This window comes from Heterocephalus glaber, unplaced genomic scaffold (assembly GCF_053883595.1).
Source record: "Heterocephalus glaber isolate CG9 unplaced genomic scaffold, H.glaber_assembly_v1.0 deba00001444, whole genome shotgun sequence".
Lineage (NCBI taxonomy): Eukaryota > Metazoa > Chordata > Mammalia > Rodentia > Bathyergidae > Heterocephalus > Heterocephalus glaber.
In genome coordinates, this window is record NW_028258297.1 from 8,135,812 (window position 1) to 8,156,934 (window position 21,123).

General features: G+C 43.8%; 1 protein-coding gene across 6 annotated transcripts; it reads right to left on the minus strand.

The window, feature by feature from the left end:
* Positions 1-1,281: 1,281 nt before the first annotated feature.
* Positions 1,282-20,289, minus strand: Adsl (adenylosuccinate lyase). 6 transcript variants are annotated; one of them, XM_013072596.3, is made up of 14 exons: positions 20,073-20,289; positions 15,086-15,289; positions 14,057-14,116; positions 12,369-12,413; positions 11,552-11,631; positions 8,594-8,765; positions 8,384-8,430; positions 7,444-7,534; positions 6,549-6,618; positions 6,256-6,403; positions 3,928-4,018; positions 3,266-3,355; positions 2,644-2,820; positions 1,282-1,411 (listed from the first exon to the last, which is right to left on the minus strand). In XM_013072596.3, the coding sequence occupies exons 1-14, from the start codon at positions 20,223-20,225 to the stop codon at positions 1,325-1,327; spliced, it is 1,515 nt and encodes a 504-aa protein (XP_012928050.1). In that variant the 5' UTR covers positions 20,226-20,289; the 3' UTR covers positions 1,282-1,324. The 6 variants fall into 6 exon arrangements, 4 of the variants coding, with proteins under 4 accessions (XP_012928050.1, XP_004845612.1, XP_021114617.1 ...); XR_002395276.2 differs by having other exon boundaries at positions 1,286-1,411; positions 3,244-3,355; XR_002395277.2 differs by lacking the exon at positions 3,928-4,018.
* Between the last annotated feature and the right edge of the window lie 834 nt (positions 20,290-21,123).

Below are 21,123 nucleotides of genomic sequence, written 5' to 3' on the forward strand. Positions count from 1 at the left end.
CCCCTATTCCCAGTTTACATTTATATTTGTCAGGTGAAATCTTATTTTACCAAGTAAATGTACTGGTTAATTCTCCTGGTCTTGTGTCACTGGAAAATCTTCATTTTCCTTCACTAAGTTGCCCAGGCTGGGCTCAAATTTGCAATCTTCTTGCCTCAGCCTCCCAGAGTCCTGGGACCACAGGCATGCACCACCACACCCAGTTAATTTCATTTTCACTGACACTGAAAATGTGTAGAATGACTCATCTGAACACTAGTGCTTTCCTGCCAGGTGGGTAATTCATAACCCAGTCTTCTTTGTTGGTTCAATCAGCTACCAATCCATATAACAAGGATTTAGAGACTATCAGATGCCCTGATGAAATCAATATGCCCAATTAGCATTTTCCTGATACATCAGCCTTATCAAAAGGTGAAATAACACAGGCACAGTTAGCTCATGAGCTAAGTCTGATAATCACTTCTTTTTCTGAGGGAAGGGTGCTTCAAATTTCATTACTTATTTTAGCCAAATATGACTGAAGATAGTTATGACTGCATTAAACCACCAAATCAGGGTTATTTTGCTAGATTCAGATCAAATTCACCTTCATGAGAGGACCAGGAATTTTTTGCTACTTCACAAACAAGTGAACGTGTGAAAGAACTACAGAATGTCCCAACTTAGGATGGAAATTCAATTTACCAACTGATAACTTCTCTATTTCATGATGGGGAGAGTGTAACCAACAACCATTGTTCTGCACTTGTAGTACAGTATTTAGTACATCAACACTATTGTAAAGAGGCTTTATGTGAGATAACTTTGCTCAGCTGTAAGCTAAGCAAGGGTTCTGAGTGCATTTGGGTAGACGGGGCTAAGCTATGATGTTTGACAGGTTACTTCAATAAATGCATTTTTCAGGGCCGGAGATTTAACTCAGTGGTGCCGCCGCCTGTCTTGCAAGTGCAAGGTCCAGAGTTTGCTCCCTGGCACCAAAAAAAATATGCATTTTTGACTTATGATGGGTTTATTGGAAAATAACCCCACATCTTTAGACTTGAGGGAGGCTGGAAAATTTACCTGGAAGGAACGGAAGGAAGTGTCAGCTACAACTATTAATCAAGTCTGTGTTGCTGTAAAAAATATTGTCAACCACCAACGCACTTTGTTTCTGGACTGTTAAGCCTGAGAATTGTGAAAGAATAGTGGGAAGAAAGTGCTGTTTTAATATACGGTAGCAACTCTTGAGGTAAATGAGGTGTACAGGCAAGCTATTTTCATGACCCAGCAATAAAATTAGTAAACCATCAATGACTTTTCATTTATTAATCTCCTGACTCTACAGACTTAACTCTACTTTCACTTCCATCACACTTGCATATGGTTTCAACAGGGGATAAACCTCCTCTTCCAGGAATCTCTGTACCTGCCAAAGAGGAAAGCAAATGGAAGACAAAGGAAAATGTCAAGGTGATGCCTTTTCTAGTTTTTCTTCTTCTCGATACTGGGAATCAAACTCAGAAGCTTGCACTTGCCAGGCAGGTACGGTGCCTTTTCAATGTCACTGAGACCTACTTGATAAAGTTTTACTCCACCACTGAGCATCTATTTTTCTCAACTGCCTGTCAGAAATCTCTGCCCGGCCCCACTCACCCCCCAGGCCCACACAGGCCAGGCCAGCCTGGGCTCTTGGTCGGTTCCCTCATTTCCACCCAGTCTCCAAGAAATCATTTCTCCTCCTCTCCGCCCAATCATCCAGCCACCAAGTGATCAACCTCCTCTCCCTCTCTCCTCTTTATCTGTGTCTACTACCACTATTTGGCTTAAGCCCTCTTCACCTACTCGTTGGTTAGTGGTAGCTCCTTACCCCCCTTTTTTGTGGCAGTACTAGGGATTTAATCCAAGGCCTCTGGACTGAGCTACATCCCCAGACCTTTTAAAAATTTTGAAACAGGGTCTTGCTAAGCTGCTAAATTGCCCAGGCTGAACTAGAACTTGTGATCCTCCTGCTTCAGCCTCCTAGATTTATCTATGGATTATTATTATTAGTAGTAGTAGTACCAGGGATGGAACACGGGACTTTGTGCTTTTGAGGCAGGCAGCAGAACCCCTGAGCTAAATCCCCAGCCCTATCTATGGATCTTTAAATCCTCAGAATACAATACTTGAACAAACATATACTGAACACATTATGTACTCAGTAAAATTTTTAAAATTCTAGTTTTTTTCAAAAGGCTAAGAGAAAATGCCAAGTCTTACTAGCAGCTACCATGCAGTAAGTAGTATGCTAGACACTTCAATCTTCACAATACCACTATGAAATAAAGAAAGTTCTGAGAGGGCCGGGGGTTTAGCTCAGTGGTGCTGCTGCCTGCCTTGAAAGCACAAGGTCCTGAGTTTGATCCCTGGTACCAAAAAAAAAAAAAAAACAAAGAAAAAAGAAAAGAAAGTTCTGAGAAATTCAGAAGGGAAATACTTAAGGCAACTTGAAACAGCCAAACCTTTACATTTTAGGCCAGCAACCTACCCTGATTCCTAGCCAGCCCCATTTCATACTTCCCATAAGAGATATCAAGGATAGTAGTATCCCAGTTCTGCAACCCAGCAGGTAGAAGAGGGCCCCAGGGAGACTTCTCAGAAGCACCAAGCGCTGCTCACCTGCTGGACCGCCCGGCCCGTGAAGGAAGAAGGATCCAACAAGTGCTCCAGCTGGGAATGAATGGGACTGAAGTAGGCATCGCCCTGGATTCGCTCTATGAGGTCATTGTCACCCCCTTCCTGCTTAACCACAGTAGCTGCCTGCTGAGAAAGCACTCTAATTTTCTCATGGCAGTCCTGGGAAGAGAGTGAGGTAGAGTTAGTTCACTGTCAACAGGATGTCAAACTCTGCTGGAAGACAGCAGATGACGCACAGTGAAGCCTTCTAGGCTGAAGAGGGTCCCTTCAGTCTGACTCCACCAGGACCTCAACTCTCACCACATTGTAGTGGACCCTGAGGTGGACACTGTTCTTCTCAAAAGCCTAGCGCCATTTGGTCTTACTTCCCATGGGATTTCCAAACTAATTCCTTGACTAAGAGTGGACTTTTCCTAGAAGTGATTATGTGATTCATTTCTAATAAACTGAGTTCAACACAAACCCTCCGGAGATGGCAGAATTCAGTCACTGCACTGTGGCAATACTGTGACTGAAGGTAATGAAAAAAATGCCTCCCCTTTTCCATTCTCCCTTGAGGGGGAGGGCACACTCTCAGTTTACCTGAGTACCAGCAGCTACACACCTGGCGGCTACCCCCAGCTTTGACCATGGCCATGATGATGTTCTCTGTGGCCATGAATGGCAACTCCTGACGAATGCGCCTTTCAATGACCTAGAAGAAAAGAAAAAAATAAAGGCCAAGACAGATGTCTCAAGGTTATGAAGTCACATACAAAGGATACCGACTGTGTCAAGCTAAATGCACAGCAGCTACCATTACTTACAGAGCTAGAGAGCGGGTAATGAGTTGTTTTATTTTATGCTGTATTTTTTAGTTTTCTTACAAACCCAGAGATTTATTTTGATTTTAAAAAGAGGAATGTTGGTTTAAGGAAACTTTCAGAAGCTGTTTCAAAACAGTTCCTAAAACCTGAACTCCTAAAATGTGTTAAATTTTGGCAACAAGCTCCAAGAGCTGAGTGTAAGATGGAAACGCACCTGCCTGCTACTTGCAGGCTGGCAGACAGGATAAGGCCACGTGAAGTACTGTTTTCTCTTGTTCCACAGCCATATCTATGAGTCACACCGAACCTGTTCCCCGGGCTTAGGTCATGGGCTTCCAGATGAGCTCTAGGTGGAAGAACTCCCTCAGACCAGAATACAGGGGAACACATTCACACCAGAGCACACCCCTCCCCATGGCTCAACTCCTCCCCAATGCTTAACTACAAATCAAGGTCTTACTTTGGGGTACACCACCAATCCTTCAGAAATGTTCTGCAGCGTATTCAGTATAGTATCTGCAGTAAGAAATGCCTCAGCCAAGCAGATACGTCTACAAAACAAACAGCCATCTGATTAGCCCTTTAAACAAATGATGATTTCAGAGACCTGTAGGGTGTGGCCAAAGAGGCTGTCCTATTAACTTCTGCCACAGGTACTCTCCTGACAACAACCTTCACTTTCGAACTACTTCACCCACCCCAAGGTCCTCACGAGCCTCAAATCTTTTAGCACCCTAGTCCAAACCACCTGCCCAGTGCCAGACCTTACACCTGAGAGCTCTCCTCGGCTGACCCACAGATACCTCAGATTCCCACTGAACTCAGCCCATCTCTGGCTCCCCCAGTCCCGGACACAAACCTGCTCTCCTGGTATTGGTCCTGCCTCAGTAGATGGCACTAGCACCTGTCACTGAGTTCTGAGACTGGCGGGTCCACCACTGACAGCCCACATCCTTTCTTTTCATTTGCAGGGTCACTGACTTTGAAAGGAGCCTCCTGACTTTTCTGACTGACCCCTGTCTCTTAAGGACTGATTCTCTAAACTGCTGCCAGGTTTTTTTTGGTTTTTTACAGTACTGGTGATAGAACCCAGGGCCTGGAACATGCTAAGCAAGTGCTTTACTACTGAGATACTCAGCCCTTTTTAACTAATTATTTTGCCCCAACCTCCTTTTTTTACTTTTTTGAGGTAGGGTATCACTAAGTTGCCCAGCTGGCCCCTCGAGTAGCTGGGATCTTAGGTGTGTGTCACCACCGCCAGTTGCCAGGGTGATTTACCAGGCAAATCACATTTTGCCACACCTTCCTAAAACACAGTTGGCTCTCAGATACTGAGGGTTTGGCATCCAGAGATTCAACCAACTGTGGATGTAAAATATTTGAAAAAAAATTTGTATCAGTAGTGAACATACTTATTGTTTTCTTGTCCCTTAAATACATTATCACAATTATTTATAGTACATAGCACTCATATTGTATTAGGTATTGCAAGTAATTGAGATCTTATTTAAAATATATGGGAGGGCTGGTTGTGGTGGCACACACCTGTAATTCCAGCACTCAGGAGGCTGAGGTAGGATTGCTGCAAGTTTGAAGCCAGTCTGGGCTACACAGTGAGTGCAAGGCCAACCTGAACTACATAATGTACCCCTGTCTCAAAAAAAAAAAAAAGTACATGGGAGGATACATGTATGCTATGTGGAAATATTACACCATGTCACATAAGGGACGAAGCACCAGATTTCCGTTTTCATGTGTGTGTGGAGGATCCCCCTCGAATACCAAGGGAAGACTGAATTCAGTGGCTCACTTCTGAATGAGGATGTTTAAGTCCATATCTTTTTCCACTCAAGAAATCCTGGTACAATGCAAGCAAACTAGAACAATATGAATCTGCTACAGATGAGTACAGACAAAGTAGAAAACCATGTGTATGCTCGCTTGTTTTGTTTTTTTTTGGTACTGGGGATTGAACTCAGGACCTTGCACTTGTGAGGCTGGCAGTAGAACCACTGAGCTAAATCCCCAGCCCCTAGCTTGTGATAGGTAGTGACAATTTCCTCTGACCTATCCTGTGACTCATAAAGATAGCACTGTACCAGGACACCACAGTTGCTGTTTACATGCCTTTAGAGCAGCATCCAAGGCCTGGGAGGCCCTCCACAAGCTGGCTACCATCTGTGATCAAGTCCTGCCTTCCCTCCTGTCACATTTCAACTTCATTCCACAGTGGTATCCAGCTGTTAGTTACTCCTTAAGCTGTTCTCCTTTCTTGCTTTAAATGACTAAAATGTCCCCTGACTCCTTTAACACTGTTCTTTGCTCCCAGAGATGCATCAAATACAATCTAACACTACCACACTGTTCTTTCTTCTGTGAGATAAGCTCTCCTGTTCAAGCTGACCCAAGCCAATTCTCCTGCCTCAGCCTCCTGAGTGGCTCGGACTATGGGCACATGGCACCATGCCTGGCTCACATTTTTTTCTGTTTTGTTTGGTACCAGGGATCGAAATCGGGTCCTTGTGCTTGCACAGCAGGCAGCCGAAACCATTGAGCTAAATCCCTGACCCTTTTTCTGTTGTTTTGTATTTTTGCAGTGCTAGGGTTTGCACTGGAAGCACTTTAACTCTGAGCTACACCTCCAGCTCCTGTTCTTTGTTCTTGCCTCCCTGCTGGACTCTGGGTGCTTTGGGGAGATACAACACAGATGCTCCAACATGGCCTTCTGCTTCCAGGTACCTCCTCTGGTCCCTCAGCACTCTGCATGTGACATCCCTGGGTCACTAACCGGTTGGCACTGTCATCTAGCGTGCGTTCAAACCACTGCACAGATGCTGTCTGCAGTGGGTCCATGACAAGGCCCATGAGGTGACGGGCAAGGCTGCAGCATCGTTCTGAGCGCATGGGGTTCCGCTTGTACGGCATCGCACTGGAGCCTGGCCACATGACGGGAGAGAGGCAAAGGCAGAAAGACTTCAGGGGACGGTAGGTGCACAAGCACGGTGCTGGGCAAGCTCTTAACATGACCTGCACACCACTCCAGCAGCACTGGAGGGCTCCTGGGTCTCCAGCTACACTCACCAATCTGCTGTTTTTCAAAGGGCTCTTCCATCTCCTTGAGGTTTGCCAGAAGGCGGATATCAGTGCAAATCTGGGGGAAGGGGGGGAACAGGCATCAGGCCACTTAGGAGATCCTTACGTGTGCTACCATTTAGCTGTCACTGAACTGAGCACTGGCCTGTCCTGCCCAAAAGCTCCTAGGGAGCATCCCACCCAGGACTCCCCCTGCTCAAGAGCTGGGGGGGGGACAGATACTGGAGCATGGACATGCTTCTGAGCAGCACAGCTTGGGACACGAGGGAATTACAATGGCAAGATTCACTGTACCCCTCAAAGGCTGGGCATTTTGTATTCTTCCAGTAACTTTGTTTTTGAGACAGAGTCTCACTATGTAGTCCAAGCTGGTCTTGAATTTACTAGGTAGCCCAGGCCGGTCTTAGACTCAGGGTAATCTGCCTGCCTCACCCTCCCGAGTGCTGGGATTACAGGTGTGTGCCACAACACCCAGCTCTTAGAGTAACTTTATTTCTTTTTATTTTTTACTTTTTTTGGTGCTGAGGATGGAACTCGGGTCCTTGCACTTGAGCAGCAGGTTGCGAAACCGAGTAACTTTATTTTTATTTATTTATTTATCTTAGAGTAACTTTATTTTTATTTAATTTTTTCAGTACTGGGGATTGAACTCAGGACCTTGCTCTTGTGAGGCAGGCACGGCACCACTGAGCTAAATCCCTGGCCCCTTAGCGTAACTTTAAAGAGAATGCTGGAACTAGTCTGTCCCTTTGACATACCTCAACTTAAGGACTCCATTTATAGGCCCCAAACCATTAGAGCTGTTGTAGGACTGAGAGATAGGACCAGGACAGAAGCGGTGCCCCACGCTCCCACCTCTCACTCCCACCGCTGCCACCCTCACCTTATGCACCGATGCCCCCAAGCTCGCCAGCACAGACAGCACCTCGATGTCCACCTTTCGTGTGTAGGTCTGCCCTGTGATGATGAAAGCCCTGCAAATAAACGGAAAAGAGAGGTATGTTAAAACGTCAAAATCCAGCTGTCAATGCTCAGTCACTCTTGGAACAAACCGCTATTCTATCCTTCTTTCTACTCCTCAGGAAGCTTTTCTGACCTGAGAAGGAAAGAGAGTGTTGTGTACCCATGTCCTGCCACAGCTAGATGTAAAAGCCCAGCAGAAGTCATGGTGGAGCCCAGCAGACCTCAGAGGAAATGGTCAGATTTAGACCACTGGAGGCCATCAGGAGAAACAAAAACAGCAACATGGGTAAGGCAATTCTAAAGACAGCAGAAGTAAATAGCTTCCTTTTTCTAATATGTTATAAGAAAACAGAATCCAGGGGCTGGGGATTTAGCTCAGTGGTGCCACCACCTGCCTCGAAAGCGCAACGTCCCGAGTTTGATCCCCGGTACTAAAAAAAAAAAAGGAAAATAGAATCCAGGGCTGAGGGCAGCTCAATGGTAAAGCACTTGCCAAGCACGTGCAAAGTTCTGGATTTAATCTTCAGCACTGCAAAGAAAACAATAAAAGAGAAGCTAGCTGGGCATGGTGGTGTGTACCTGTAATCCTGGCACTCAGGAGGCTGAGGAAGGAGGATTGTGGGTTTAAGGCCATCCTGGACTACATAGCAAGATCCAGTCTCAAAAAACCCAACCAAACAAAAAAACTAGATTCTAGCCTGTAAGAAAATAATACCCAGGCTAGAGATAAAAGAAAAATGTATAGAAGAACAAAGGAAAAAAAAGTTAAAAAAAAAAATCATGGTCAAATCTAGAGGCACACTGAACACAGGCCTGTCATCAACTTAACCAGGAGGCTGACACTTTCCCCATGTACCTACCTCTTAAATCCTGCCTTTTCTGTCACCATCTTGTCCAGCTGATCTACCTGGGGGTAGAAAAGACACATCCTACAGAAACCTAGGTGTCTGGTACAAGAGGATCACAATGGCTGTCCCACCCAGACCCTAGCTCTCCAACTTCCTTCCAGCCCCATCGCCCGGAACCTCTTTGCTTGGGCTGCCACCATTGAGTTTATGCATCCCCCATACCTTATCATGATCGCCTTCAAAGAGCTGCAGGAAACTGGCCTGAGTGCCAGTGGTACCCTTCACTCCCCGGAAGCGCAGGTCATTGCGAATGCGTGTTAAGTTTTGGAGATCCATGCAAAGGTCTTGAATCCAAAGACAGCAACGTTTCCCAACTGTCGTCAGCTGAGCAGGCCTGCAAACAACCCAAAGAGAAAACACACAAGTGTCAAGCCAAGGCCCAACTCCAGGAAGGCTTCATTCCTTCTTCTAATAGCCAGCATTACCCCTTGAAGGGGAGTAAAAGAAAACCAAAACTTAAAAGGCTTGAGCAAATAATAATTGAGAGCCAATGTCATTTATAAACACTCCAATATTTAAAAAACACAAGGGCTACTAACATAGTTTTCCTCATGAAGAGAAATTTTAATACAAGGGCAGGGACAATGTCTCCTTGTTCATGACTATATCCTGACACTGGCAAGAAATACATCAGAGTCATGTAACAAACACTGACCAAGTATCTAATGTCTTTTTGGTACTGGAAATACAATTAAGAACAAAACAGACAAGTTCCCTGTCCAGTGGAGCTTACACTGCAGTGGAAATTAGTAAACAAAACAATTGCTGATACTTCAGGTGCTAAAAATGAAGAGGAGGAAGGACACTGGCCAAGGTTACTCTAGATTGGCAGTAAAGGGCGGCCTTTGGAAGGAGTCAGTCGTGCTATGGAGAAGACCCCAAAGTACACATAACCAAAGGATGCTAGGAGCTTTGTTTCTGAACTCTAATCCACCCACTGAGGTATGTTTCTGGACATAAAACAGTAATGAGTGAGCTATAATAATGTCCGAGTTCTAATAGATAATGTAGCCCACTCCAGGTTGAATTTCTCTTTTAGACTCATGATATGGACAGCTGATAACATTAAGGCACATCATAAGTTGTAGTATATCTCCAATTACTCATGGTATTTTTTATTCTTAAATCCTAATAGATTACCATTACAAGCAAAGAAATTTTATGTACTAGTTCAGAACAGTATTATTCATAATAGCCACAAACTGGAAACACAAATGTCCACCAACTGATGAATAGGTAAGCAAAATACTGTATGGTATATCCACACAATGGACTATTACTCAGCCACAAAAACAGGTGAAGTTCCTACATGCTTTGTGGGTGAATACTGAGCTAAGTGAGCAAAAGGCCTACACACAGTACATGATTTCATTTATATAAATCCATAGAGACAAAAATAGGTCAGCGGTTGTCAAAAACTTGGCCGGGGGTTATAGGAGTGATGCGAACAACTATGGAGTTTCCTTCTGGGGCAATGGAAACATCCTGAAATTAGTGGTAATAACTATAACCCTGTGAATATTCTGAATATACTATAAGCTAATGAGTTCTATACTTTAAAAAGGGTAGATTTCATCATACATGAACTATATCACAGTAAAACTTTCTTTTTGAGATAGGGCCTATGTAGCTCAGGCTGGCCTTGAACTCACCACATAGTCCAGGATGGCCTCCAGCTCCCATTGATTCCTGTCTCAGCCTCCTTAATGCTGGAATTATTGGCATACGCCGCCACACCTGTTTTGTGTTTTAAATGCATGGGTTGACATACTGAGGTGATGCCTAAGCACCAATGCCATTTTCCAAGGTCCTAATGCCTCTTATTCGCCACATGCAGAGCAACACTGGACTGCCTCTGGATTGTCCGAGCACCCTCCCTCAGACAAAAGGAAGAAGATGGTGCTAGAAGTGTAGGGAAGCCAGCAGGGAAAACAGCAGCTACCACAAGTCAAGCCACACATTGTTCACATGAACAATTTCTTCAGAAGTTATCAATAAATATTGGGCCTGGTCTGGGGTGTAGTTCAGTAGCATGTGTGAGAGCCTAGGTTTCATTTCCAGCACTGGAAAAAAAAAAAAAGAAAAGCCAGCCCTAACTTCAAGGAAGATTAAGTCCCAAAGGCTTTCATCAATGTTGAGATGACATTCTTATTGCTGTAATGATCGATATCTCATCAAAACATAAGCCAGGGCTGGGGATTTAGCTCAGTGGTTCCGCCACCTGCCTCACAAGCCCAGGGTCCCGAGTTCGATCCCCAGTATCAAACAAAAAACCTGTAAGGCAGTGCTGGAGAGGTAGCCTAGTGTGCAGCAAGGCCTGGTGCTCAAGGCCCAGCACTGAAAAACAAACGATAGATGCCAGGATATCACTACTCAATATTTGTCACTAGCGTTCCAAAGATGACATTTTGTTTTTAAAAGGGCTTTATTCAGTAACTATGAAAATATGTATATATTTTTAAAAACAAAAATACAAAAAGTAGAAAAAAATCTTAATTTCCCTATTATATCATGAATCAGAATCAGAATCAGTATTTATTGTCACCTGGGCATGGTGGTACACATTTGCAATCCCAGCACCGAGGCTGAGGCAGGAAGATTACTGGGAGCTGGAGGACAGCCTGGGCTAGTGAGTTCAAGACCAATCTGAGCTACATAGTGAGACCCTGTCTCAAAAAAACAAAAAACAAAATGAGACCAAAAAAAAATAGTTTTATAAGTGTCTTTGTAATGGTTCATATTATTCCAACCTGTGGATATACCATATCTTATTTATTTTGTCTGTCATTTGGATTGATTTCAATGTTTACAATATAAAGTAATAATGTAACAAAGAGCTTATGTATGAAGCTTTTCCCATAATTTTGAGGCCAGATTCTCAAGAAGAGAATTACTAAGTTAAAGAATTTGAAAATGCTTTCTAAGGCTCTTGATAATTTTTTCCAAATGAACTGTTGGATTTACTTTCTAAGTACACTTTCTAAGATGGGTTATCAAGATCATTTCTCATCAGCACCCCAAGTTATTTACGTTGAGTTATGCTTTGAGATTCACCCTCTTAACTAAAAGCCACAAGCATGTCAGTTGGTCTGTTTCCCAAGATGTTATTGTGTTACTTACTGGTAATGTGTGAAACCTAAGGTAGGCAGGTTGGCGTGGTTCTTAGCAAAGTCAGCAAGCCGAGAGATCACTCTAGCGAGCTATAAGAAAGACCGTGGGGTGGAGAGAGGGAGAGTTAATTCACAGTGAGTGCATTCTGTAATCAGGAACTAACCTTTTAGGTAAGTTTTACACAAGGCAGACCTCCCGCTCATGGGAGACAGTGTCTCTATCTTCTCATCTTTGTATCCTACACTGCCCTGATCAGGGTTTACAACAACCAACATTTGAAAACTGACTTGACTCAGGTCACAAACTATTTTAAGATTACTACAGAAAAACAGAACAAAATCATAATCCATTTTTTAAAAATTTATTTTTTTATTAGTACATGTTTGCAGTACATAATGTTTATATTTATTGTGAGGAGTTGGTACATGTATGTAACAGATCTTAATTCTTTTTCCACCTCTCATCACTCCCATCTCTCTCAGCTCCTTCCAACTCTTAGTCCCCGTGCCATTTGCAAAAGCGCTTTTTCCATTTTTTTTTTTACCTTTAGTTCTTTCTTTCCATCCTCCTATCCACCAAAAAATCATGACCCATATAGCTAGCAATAAGCCTCTGGTTGCATTGTCTTCATTTAAAAGCCTATGCTTTAAAAAGTATTCACTTACAGTGGTTTAACCCATGAAGAGACAATCAGCTCTACAGATAGATGGTCCCTTGAGAAAATGATAAATCTATGGAGTGCCACTGTGTTGATTACTTATAACTGAAGCCCATCTTCTATCACAGGGAATCTAGAGCTGCAAAGAAACTTCTGCCAATTTCTTACCTTTGGCAAAAGCAGGTCAAATGCATTTCTAAGAATAATCAAGTCCTGCAAAGGAAAGTGCAATGATCTCACATTATTAGACAGCTTTATCAGTTTGATTATGAACCACTCTTTGGGCATCACAGCTAGGTTTCTCAGCTCATAGTCTACCTCATCTTTACCAACCCACTGTGTATGCCAGAAGGTGCAAATACAGGCTGTTCTTTTCTGACTATGGAGTCAAAAGCAGAGCAGTACTCTCGGAATCCATTAAGAACTTAACATTCATTCATTCATTCATTCATTCATTCATTCGTTTTTGATACTGGGGATCAAACCTAAGACCTCTACACTGAGCTACACCTCCAGCCCTTTTAAAACATTTTTAAATTTTGAGACAGGGTCTTCCTAAGTTGCTAAATTGCCCAGGCTGGGCTTGAACTTGTAATCCTTCTGCCTCAGCCTGCCACAGTGCTACAGTGCTGAGATCACAGGCATGCCCTACCACACCTGTCTACGCACATAACCTTTTGGTACTGGCGATTGAACTCAGGACCTGCGCTTGCGAGCCAGGCAGTAGCATCACCGAGCTAAATTCCCGGCCTGGACATAACTTTTATGCTCAAAAAACCCAATGTATGTGCTATCTATAATGACTAAATAATGAACAAGTCCACAAGGTTTACTGTATCTTACTAGACAGGAGTGTCTGAGTTTCTGAGAAACTTCCATATGCGACCATTCCATTGTTTTTCTTTTTGTTCATCTATAGTTGCTAACAAGGAAAGGCATGATCTAAAACATCAAAGTTTAAGAAATTTAAGGCTTCTTTTCTTTTTTTTGCAGTAGTGGGGATGGAACCCAAGGCCTCCCATTTTGCCATATCACCAGCCCTTTTTGTTTTGTTTAGTTTTGAGAGAGGGTCTTGCTATGTTGTTAGGCTGGCCTTGAACTCACTATGTAGCCCAGGCTGGTCTCAACTCATAGCACTTGTCCTGCCTCAGCCTCCCAAGTGCTGGGATTACAGGTATGTGCCATCTGGTCCATCTTCTAGCCCTTTATTTTGAGACAGGGTCTCACTAAGTTGCGCAGGCCAGGCTCCAACTTACAGTCCTCCTGCATCAGCCTCCCAGAATGCTGGGATTATAAGCGTGTGTCACCATGTTGAGCTTTGAAGGGGTCACTGAAGGAGGTAAAAGATGTATTTTTGGCCAACTCCAACACGTTTATGTATGACAATAACTACTGAAACCACACAATGGGTACTTTTCAAAATTTTTCCAAGAAGACTGCTCTTCTGCTATCTAATTATACATAGATGTCTTTAATTATGTATTACTTAGAAGACTAAAAAAGAAGGCTAAGTATGTTGGCACACAGCTGTAATTCTAACATTCAGGAGGCCAAGGAGGGGAGATCTTGAGTTCCAGGGCAGCCCAGGCTACATAGAGGTTTCAAGGCTAGCCTCAACTACATGGTAAGACTCTGCTGTTTAAAAAAAAGAAAAGTAGGCTGGGTGGCTTGGCTCAGAGGTAGAGCACTTGCTTAGAATGTGTGAGGCCTTGGGTTCCATCCCCAGCATGGAGTGGAGGGGAACTAGGGGCAACTTAAGTCAGCAGCTTCTCCCTGAATTTGAACTTTACTTGGAATTGGGCTTCCATTCCCACAGGGACACTCTGCTAAGAGCATAAGCATGGGATCCATTCTACCTGGGCTTGTATCCTCTCTAGCTGTGTATCTGCGGGCTGGTTCTTCAACTGTTTTCTCATCTGTAAAATGAGGATAATAAAGCCAAACTAAAAAGACTCTAAAAGGGCCAGGTATTTAGCTCAGTGGCACCATGCCTGCCTTGCAAGAGCAAGGTCCTGAGTTTGATCCCTCATACTGCAAAGAAAAAAAACCCAAAACATACACACACACACACAAAAATCAAAAGACTCTAAATATTCTGTTTCTGCTCTCTATAGTGGACAAAACTAGAGAGACAGACAGCAGATAAGTGTTTGTCAGGGACTGAATGCAGTCATGAGAACTTCTTGGGAGGATGTAGTCTAAAACTGGAGCACGGTGAAGGCTGAACAACTGCATTCACCTACTAAAATTCACTGACTGCATATTTTAAATGGGTAAGCTTTCTGCAATTTAAAAAACTCAAGAAACTTGCTTAACAATGGAAATAACATCATCTATCTTTTATGGCACTTGTGAGGAATAAATGAAATAATATTGGGCTGGGGATTTAGCTCAGTGGTTTCGCTGCCTGCTGCGCAAGCGCAAGGACCCGAGTTTGAGCCTCGGTACAAAAAAAAAAAATGAATACGTTTAAGTGTCTGGCAGCTAGTAAACTCTCAAGGAAATGTTTGCTACTACTTTTGAAATGCTTGTAAGACAATTTTGCTAATCAAAAGTTTTTCCTGACAATTTTAATACAATCCTTTCTTTTCAGAAGCCATAGCAAATTTTCATGGCCTTTGGAAAGAACACTTTGGTTTTTTTTTCTCCTTTGCAGTAATGGGGATTGAATCTAGGGCTTCACATTGAGCTATATCCTTGGCCCTTTCTTATTTTTTATTTTGAGACAGGGTCTCACTAAGTTTCCCAGGAGGGTTTGAATCTGCAATCCTTCTGATTCAGCCTCCCAGAGTGCTGGGATTATACATGTGCACTACACCTGGCTGGAAAATAAAAATAAAATGCATTATAAAGATTCAGTCCTCAGTATGAACAGAGGGTCCTACTGTATTGTCTCCAACATAGCAGGAGGTGGCACCAAGATGAATGATGCCTGCAGCCTTTGGACAGCAGTGGCCAAACGTGTGCACATGAGCCATCACGTCATGCCGTAATTTTTTCTCTTCTTCAGCGGCCATCTTGAAGTCTATGTTGTCCAGGTTGGATTTCATCTCTTGGATTTGTTCGTCTGTGATAGCCAAACCCAATGCCTGCAGAATAGGAAAAATAAAACCAAACAACCCCTATGTCACAATTACTTGATTTAAAGGGACACTGAGAAAAAATTAGCATTTATGCCCTACTGCCCAGTTCTTAAAATTAAAATCTGGAGCCCCAAAGTAAAAGTACAAAGTATGTGAGGTATGCTGTGGAAAAGAACTTTATCAACAGATCATGATAAATCATATTCTAAGTAAACTCAAATAAAGCAAAGTAATCTTGCTATCAATGTACTGTCCATGTACTTTTCCTTAGTTCACTGCCTTTTTTGCTCTAGCCTCTGCGCTCAGCTGTCATTACTCAGAGAAGTCTTCCCTGACATCACTGTGAAACTTTCCTGTATCACTCTAATCCTTTAGCTTGGTTTTATCCAGTGCACTTATCACCAAATGACATTTTAACATATTTTTTAGCCCACCGTTCTCCCCTGGAATGTATAATCCATAAGAGGAGAGCTTTGTTTTACTTGTTTTGAGACCATCTCTCTTTATACTGTCCAGGCTGGTCTTGAACTCCTGGGCTCAGGGGATCTTCCTGCCTCAGCCTCTGGTGTGCTGGGAATACATGTGTGGACCATCACCAGCCTGAGAACTGTTATTATTAACTGCTTAATCCTTAGGGATTGGCATGGAAGCACATAAAGTACAGTACTTTTACATTTGACCTAGATGGACTGATTCACTCAGAGAAGCCAAATTCAGAATTTTGGTCCCTGTGCAGCCATGCATGTCTGTAAATCCACCACTTGGGAGGCTGAGGCAGGGGGATAGAGTTCCAGGACAGCCTGGCTCTATAGCAGATTGAAGTAAGCTTGGGACACGTAGTGAGACTCTGTCTAAAGAAAAAAAAAAAATTCTGTAAGGAGTTTTGCCAACAAATTATGTACAACAAATCTGTTACAGCTGAAACCAACTACGGGAGATACTGATGAGAAAATAAATATATCAACATCTTATATTCATCTATTACTAGAATTAGGCTTTTTTTGTTTTTGTTTTTTTTGAGACAGGGTCTTACTATGTAGCTCAGGCTGGCCTCAAACACTTAGCAATCCTCCTGTGTCAGCTTTCTGAGTGATAGGATTACAGGCATGCACCACCATTCCCAGCCTGGTTCGCCTTTTTTTTCTTTTGGTACCAGGGATCAAACTTGGGACCCTGCTCTTGCGAGACAGGCAGTGGAATCACTGAGCTAAATCCCCGGCCATGGTTTGCCTTTTGAAAGCCTAATTTTTCAGAGTCAGGCATGGTTGAGGCTGAGGCAGGAGGGTTACTTCATGTTCAAGGCCAGCCTGAACTGCATAGTGAGATGCCTGTCTCTACCCCACCCCGCAAAGCAAACCAGACATGATAGTGTCCCAGTAATCCCAGCTACTTGGGAGGCTAAGGAGGAGGATTATAAATTCAAACCCAGCCTGGGCAACTGAGTGAGACCCTGTCTCAAAATAATAAATAGAAAAAGGTCTGGGGATGTAGCTCAGTGGGTTTAGGACTCATCTAAACAAAAGGCAGCTGGCAGCCTACAGGCAGCTCAGAATAACAGCATCTACCTGGGACCCCAGAGCCAAACATATACAGTGATGAAATCACTCAAATCTTCTTAGTTGGGCCTGTACTATCCAAGGTGGCAGCTACTAGCCAGATATGCCACGTCTATAATCCCAGTTACTTGGGAGGCTGGGGCGAGAGGATCACAAGTTCAAGGCAAGCCTGGGTAACTTAGTGAGATCCTGTTTCAAAATAAGGAAAAAAAAAATTTCCTAGCCATATTTGAAGTGTTACTAAATACTAAACTCACATATGGCAGAGCCACCTGGAACCTTTATAGTCAGCAGATATGACACATCAAGGCTTGTTTTTTTGGTAGCGGGGATCAAACTTGGGACCCTGCGCTTGCAAGGCAGGCACCAGAACCACTGAGCTAAATCCCCGGACCACATCAAGGCTTCTTTCAAAGCAAAGTGTGTGCGTGGTCAGACTACACTGTAACCATATTGCTCCTTCCTCAGAAGCAATTTATCTTCTCAAAATCCATACTTTCTTGGGCCAGGGATTTAGCTCAGTGGTTCCGTTGCCTGCTTCACAAGTGCAAGGTCCCAACTTTGATCCCCAGTACCAAAAAAAAAAAAAAATCCTTACTTTCTCCACTGCTAACTTTATGTATTTCTCCTGTTTTCTTATTCTCAGAGTTCTTTTCCTCAATCACTTAGTCATATAATTTATCTGGCTAAGTTTGATCTAACAGATACTCATCCAAATCCAAAACAGTTTGTGTTTCAGGCAATGTGTAGACCAGGTAGACAACTCCACATTCAACACTCAATTTCAGGTTGAAGCCGTACAGTGATCCTGGCCAAGTGTTCCTGAGTGTTACTATCCTCATACCTAGAATGGAGCATCAAAGAAACAAACCAATGCAATGCATGACTGAGGCCCTACTATCTCCCACTATGATGATCTGAGTCAATGTAATCAATCTCTCTATGCCTCCATTCTTATTTGTGAAATAGGTACATTAACAGTACTTACCCTAGCGGGCTCTTTTAAGAATTAATGAGCTATCAGATGTAAAGTCTCTTTAAAATTTGTTTTTATAAGAATACACACACACACACACACACACACACACACACTTTATTACATGCCTACGGCATGGGAATATTGACTCCTACGTAAATTAAAAAGTGCCTGACTCTAGTAACATCATAGATGACCTCAACAATGGTGCGGTGGCATTCCCAGCTAGCTAAGAAGCGTAAGAAAATATTTCAATAAAAAGATGATCTAGGGCTGGGGATTTAGCTCAGTGGTTTTGCTGCCGGCTGCGCAAGCACAAGGACCTGAGTTCAATCCCCAGTACGAAAGAAGGAAGAAAGGAAGAAAGACAGAAAGACAGAAAGAAAGAAAGGCAGGCAGGCAGGCTGGGGATGTAGTTCAGTGTGAAGGGCCTGAGTCCAACACCCACCCCCAAACAGTGCCTGGGTCACAGAGGGTGCTTTATAAATAGCTAAAATTATCCTATCATTGGATGCTTCCAGCACAATGATGTGGGCTGGGCAAGGAATCTGGGATAAAAGTTGCAGGTTATCAGGGTCCCAGGCACTACTCAGATGTTTCCAGATTTACTTTGTCATCTGCAAACACACTGCCACCTTGCTTGAGGTGACACCTGCTGTGAAATTTGAGAAGAAACACTAGCATTCATTGGCTCACCTTCAGCTTCTTTCAACTCTGGGAAGGCTCCTCTGGAGCTATTTCTAAAACTGCTGAGCTGAGCAGCTATATTTGCAGCCCTTATATAAGGCAGAGTATAAACCCAGCTTAATTAACTGCTATCTGGACCATCCAGATAGAGGCAAAATGCAGCTTTGTGAAACTGAGAAAACACAGATTCCAGTGGTACTGTAATGGGCACTGCAAAATGGAACTTTAAAAGTTATGTTTTTTTCTTTTAGAGATAAGCAACTTCTCCAAACTTCCTCCTGTTGAGCACATAGCAATAACTGCTCCTCTCTTCAATCCAAAAGTGACAGAATATGCAGATGCCAGCTCCAGGAGGCCAGGACCATGGTATGTTTTCAACAAGAGTCAGATTGGCTGAAGAAGACTAGAAGTGACAAAGCAAGTGTGGAGATCTGCATTATCTCTGCGTTCTCCCCTTTCTGTTCCTTACTATTTTTAGGGTCTCTTCACCTGTAAATGAGAGGGTGATCTGAGGCAAAAGGACTCTCCATCCCCTCTGAGCTAGGTTTGAATAGATCCTTTTTCCATAAAATCAGATTTCCATGAAATCCATGTTCTATCACAGTAAAATTACCTTTTTCTAAGTCACAGGTAACTAAAACTTTTCTAGGGAGCCACAAAGTGGCACAGCACTTTTATTTATTTATTTATTTATTATTATTTTTTGGTACCAGGGATCGGTACCAGGGATCGAACTCAGGTCCTTGTGCTTGCAAGGCAGGCAGCAGAACCACTGAGCTAAATCTCCGGCCCCAAGCACTTTTATTTTTAAGCTGTTGGTAACAGAGCTCATCAAACACACCCCCAGTGTCTCTATCCTCTTATTCTTAATTCGAAGTGTTTTTTTGACAAATGGTTCAAGAATTTGAACTCTATCCTGCCTCACAAAGAAGGCTCAGAATGACTTTAAACCCTAAGTGGCTTACATAATTCTAGATGGTACTTAAATCCTGCTGCCTATCTTACTATAAAAGTGGTTACAAGAAAAAGAAAAGAAACAAAAGCAAACGAAAGAAAAAACCGTAACTTTTGAAGTTGCAGTACCGGTTACATTCACTAACTTCACAGGCACTGTGGAAGATGAAGTGGCTAAGCGCTCAGCTCAAGCTCTGGACGGAATCCAGATTCAAATCCCAGTCCCATTATGCTGTGTGGCCTGGGGCAAACCACGCGCTCGCTCTCCAGGCAGTTTTCCTCCCTGCAATGTGTGGGGACAGCAGTTGAGCTCAGCATCTGTGGTTAGCCACGCACTTCTGCTGCAATGGCAAAGCTGAATTGCCTGAAGCAACACACTGCATCTCTCCTCGTCTCGGACCTTCTGGGACTAAAAAATATGTGAGCAACAGTTGCGGGTCCTGGGCCTCCTGCCCCGGCCTTTCTGTGGCCACAGCTCCTTAGGACACAGAACAACCAAAGAAAATAGCCTAGCTACTGGAACCAGGCCAAAAGCCCGGGCTCTGCGCCCCGCCCAGCACGTGCTGGGGCGCGCTCTCCTCGCCCGGCTCGACCCCTGAGCCTCTGGGCTCGTTACCTGCTCAGCCTCTGCCAGCCACAGCCAGAGCTGCCGCCACGTCCGGAACTTGTTCTTGTCGCTAAACATGAAGCACATCTCCGGGCTAGCATAGCGGGAGGCAAGCGGAGAACGGTAAGTATCCAACGCGCACCTACTGTCTCCGGCAGCCATCCTTAACAAGCGACCCCGCCACAGCGGACAGGACCGTCGGAAGCGGAAGCCTGGGGGCGGGACTTCCCTGCTAGACCCCGCCCCCTAGAAAAATCCCGGCCCTCAGAGCGCTGGAGGTTGCAGAGGGTTTAAGTGATGTTGCTTACTGTACTTCCCTGGTTTACCAGAAATGTGATTAGCGATAAACAAAGGATAGGAAGGGATAGGATAGGAGATAGGACAGGATAGTGGATTAAATAGAGATATGAGAGATAGAGAGGTAGGTAAAGAGCTTTATAAATTACCAAAACCCCTCTGTGCCGCAGTTTTCCCATCTATAAAGGGCATATACCTGCCTTTTAAGATGGTTGTGCAGATGTAATATTAGTGCAATTACTGGTACACTTAAAAGGCCCGATGTGTTTGCCGTTATTTAATTATATTGTTGCCTTCCCTCAACCCGCTCCTACTGCCTTTGTGGTACCAGGCGCAGTTCTGAAGAGAAATGAAGATGCCCAAGGGAAGTTGGTGTTTCTTGGGTACTAAGGGAACCCCTTAACGCCAAGGTACACTAGAAATGGATTTCAGCCAGCGCTTTCGGATGAGGGCAAAGAAAGGCACACAGCCAGATTTAAGAACCCCTTTATTTTTATTTGGTACTGGGGATCGAACTCAGGACCCTGCACTTGTGAGGCAGGCCCAGTGCCAATGAGCTAAATCCCCGGCCCTATTTTTTATTTTTTTGAGACAGGGTCTCGCTGTTTAGGCTGGCCTTGAACTCACAACAATCCTCCTGCCTCAGCCTCCTGAGTGCTGGGGTTTCAGGTATGTGCCACCACTTCTGGCTAAGACCCACTTTAGAAGCTGCGTTCACACACTAAGACTGTGTCACACCATCCTCCTACCTTCTGTCTGGAAT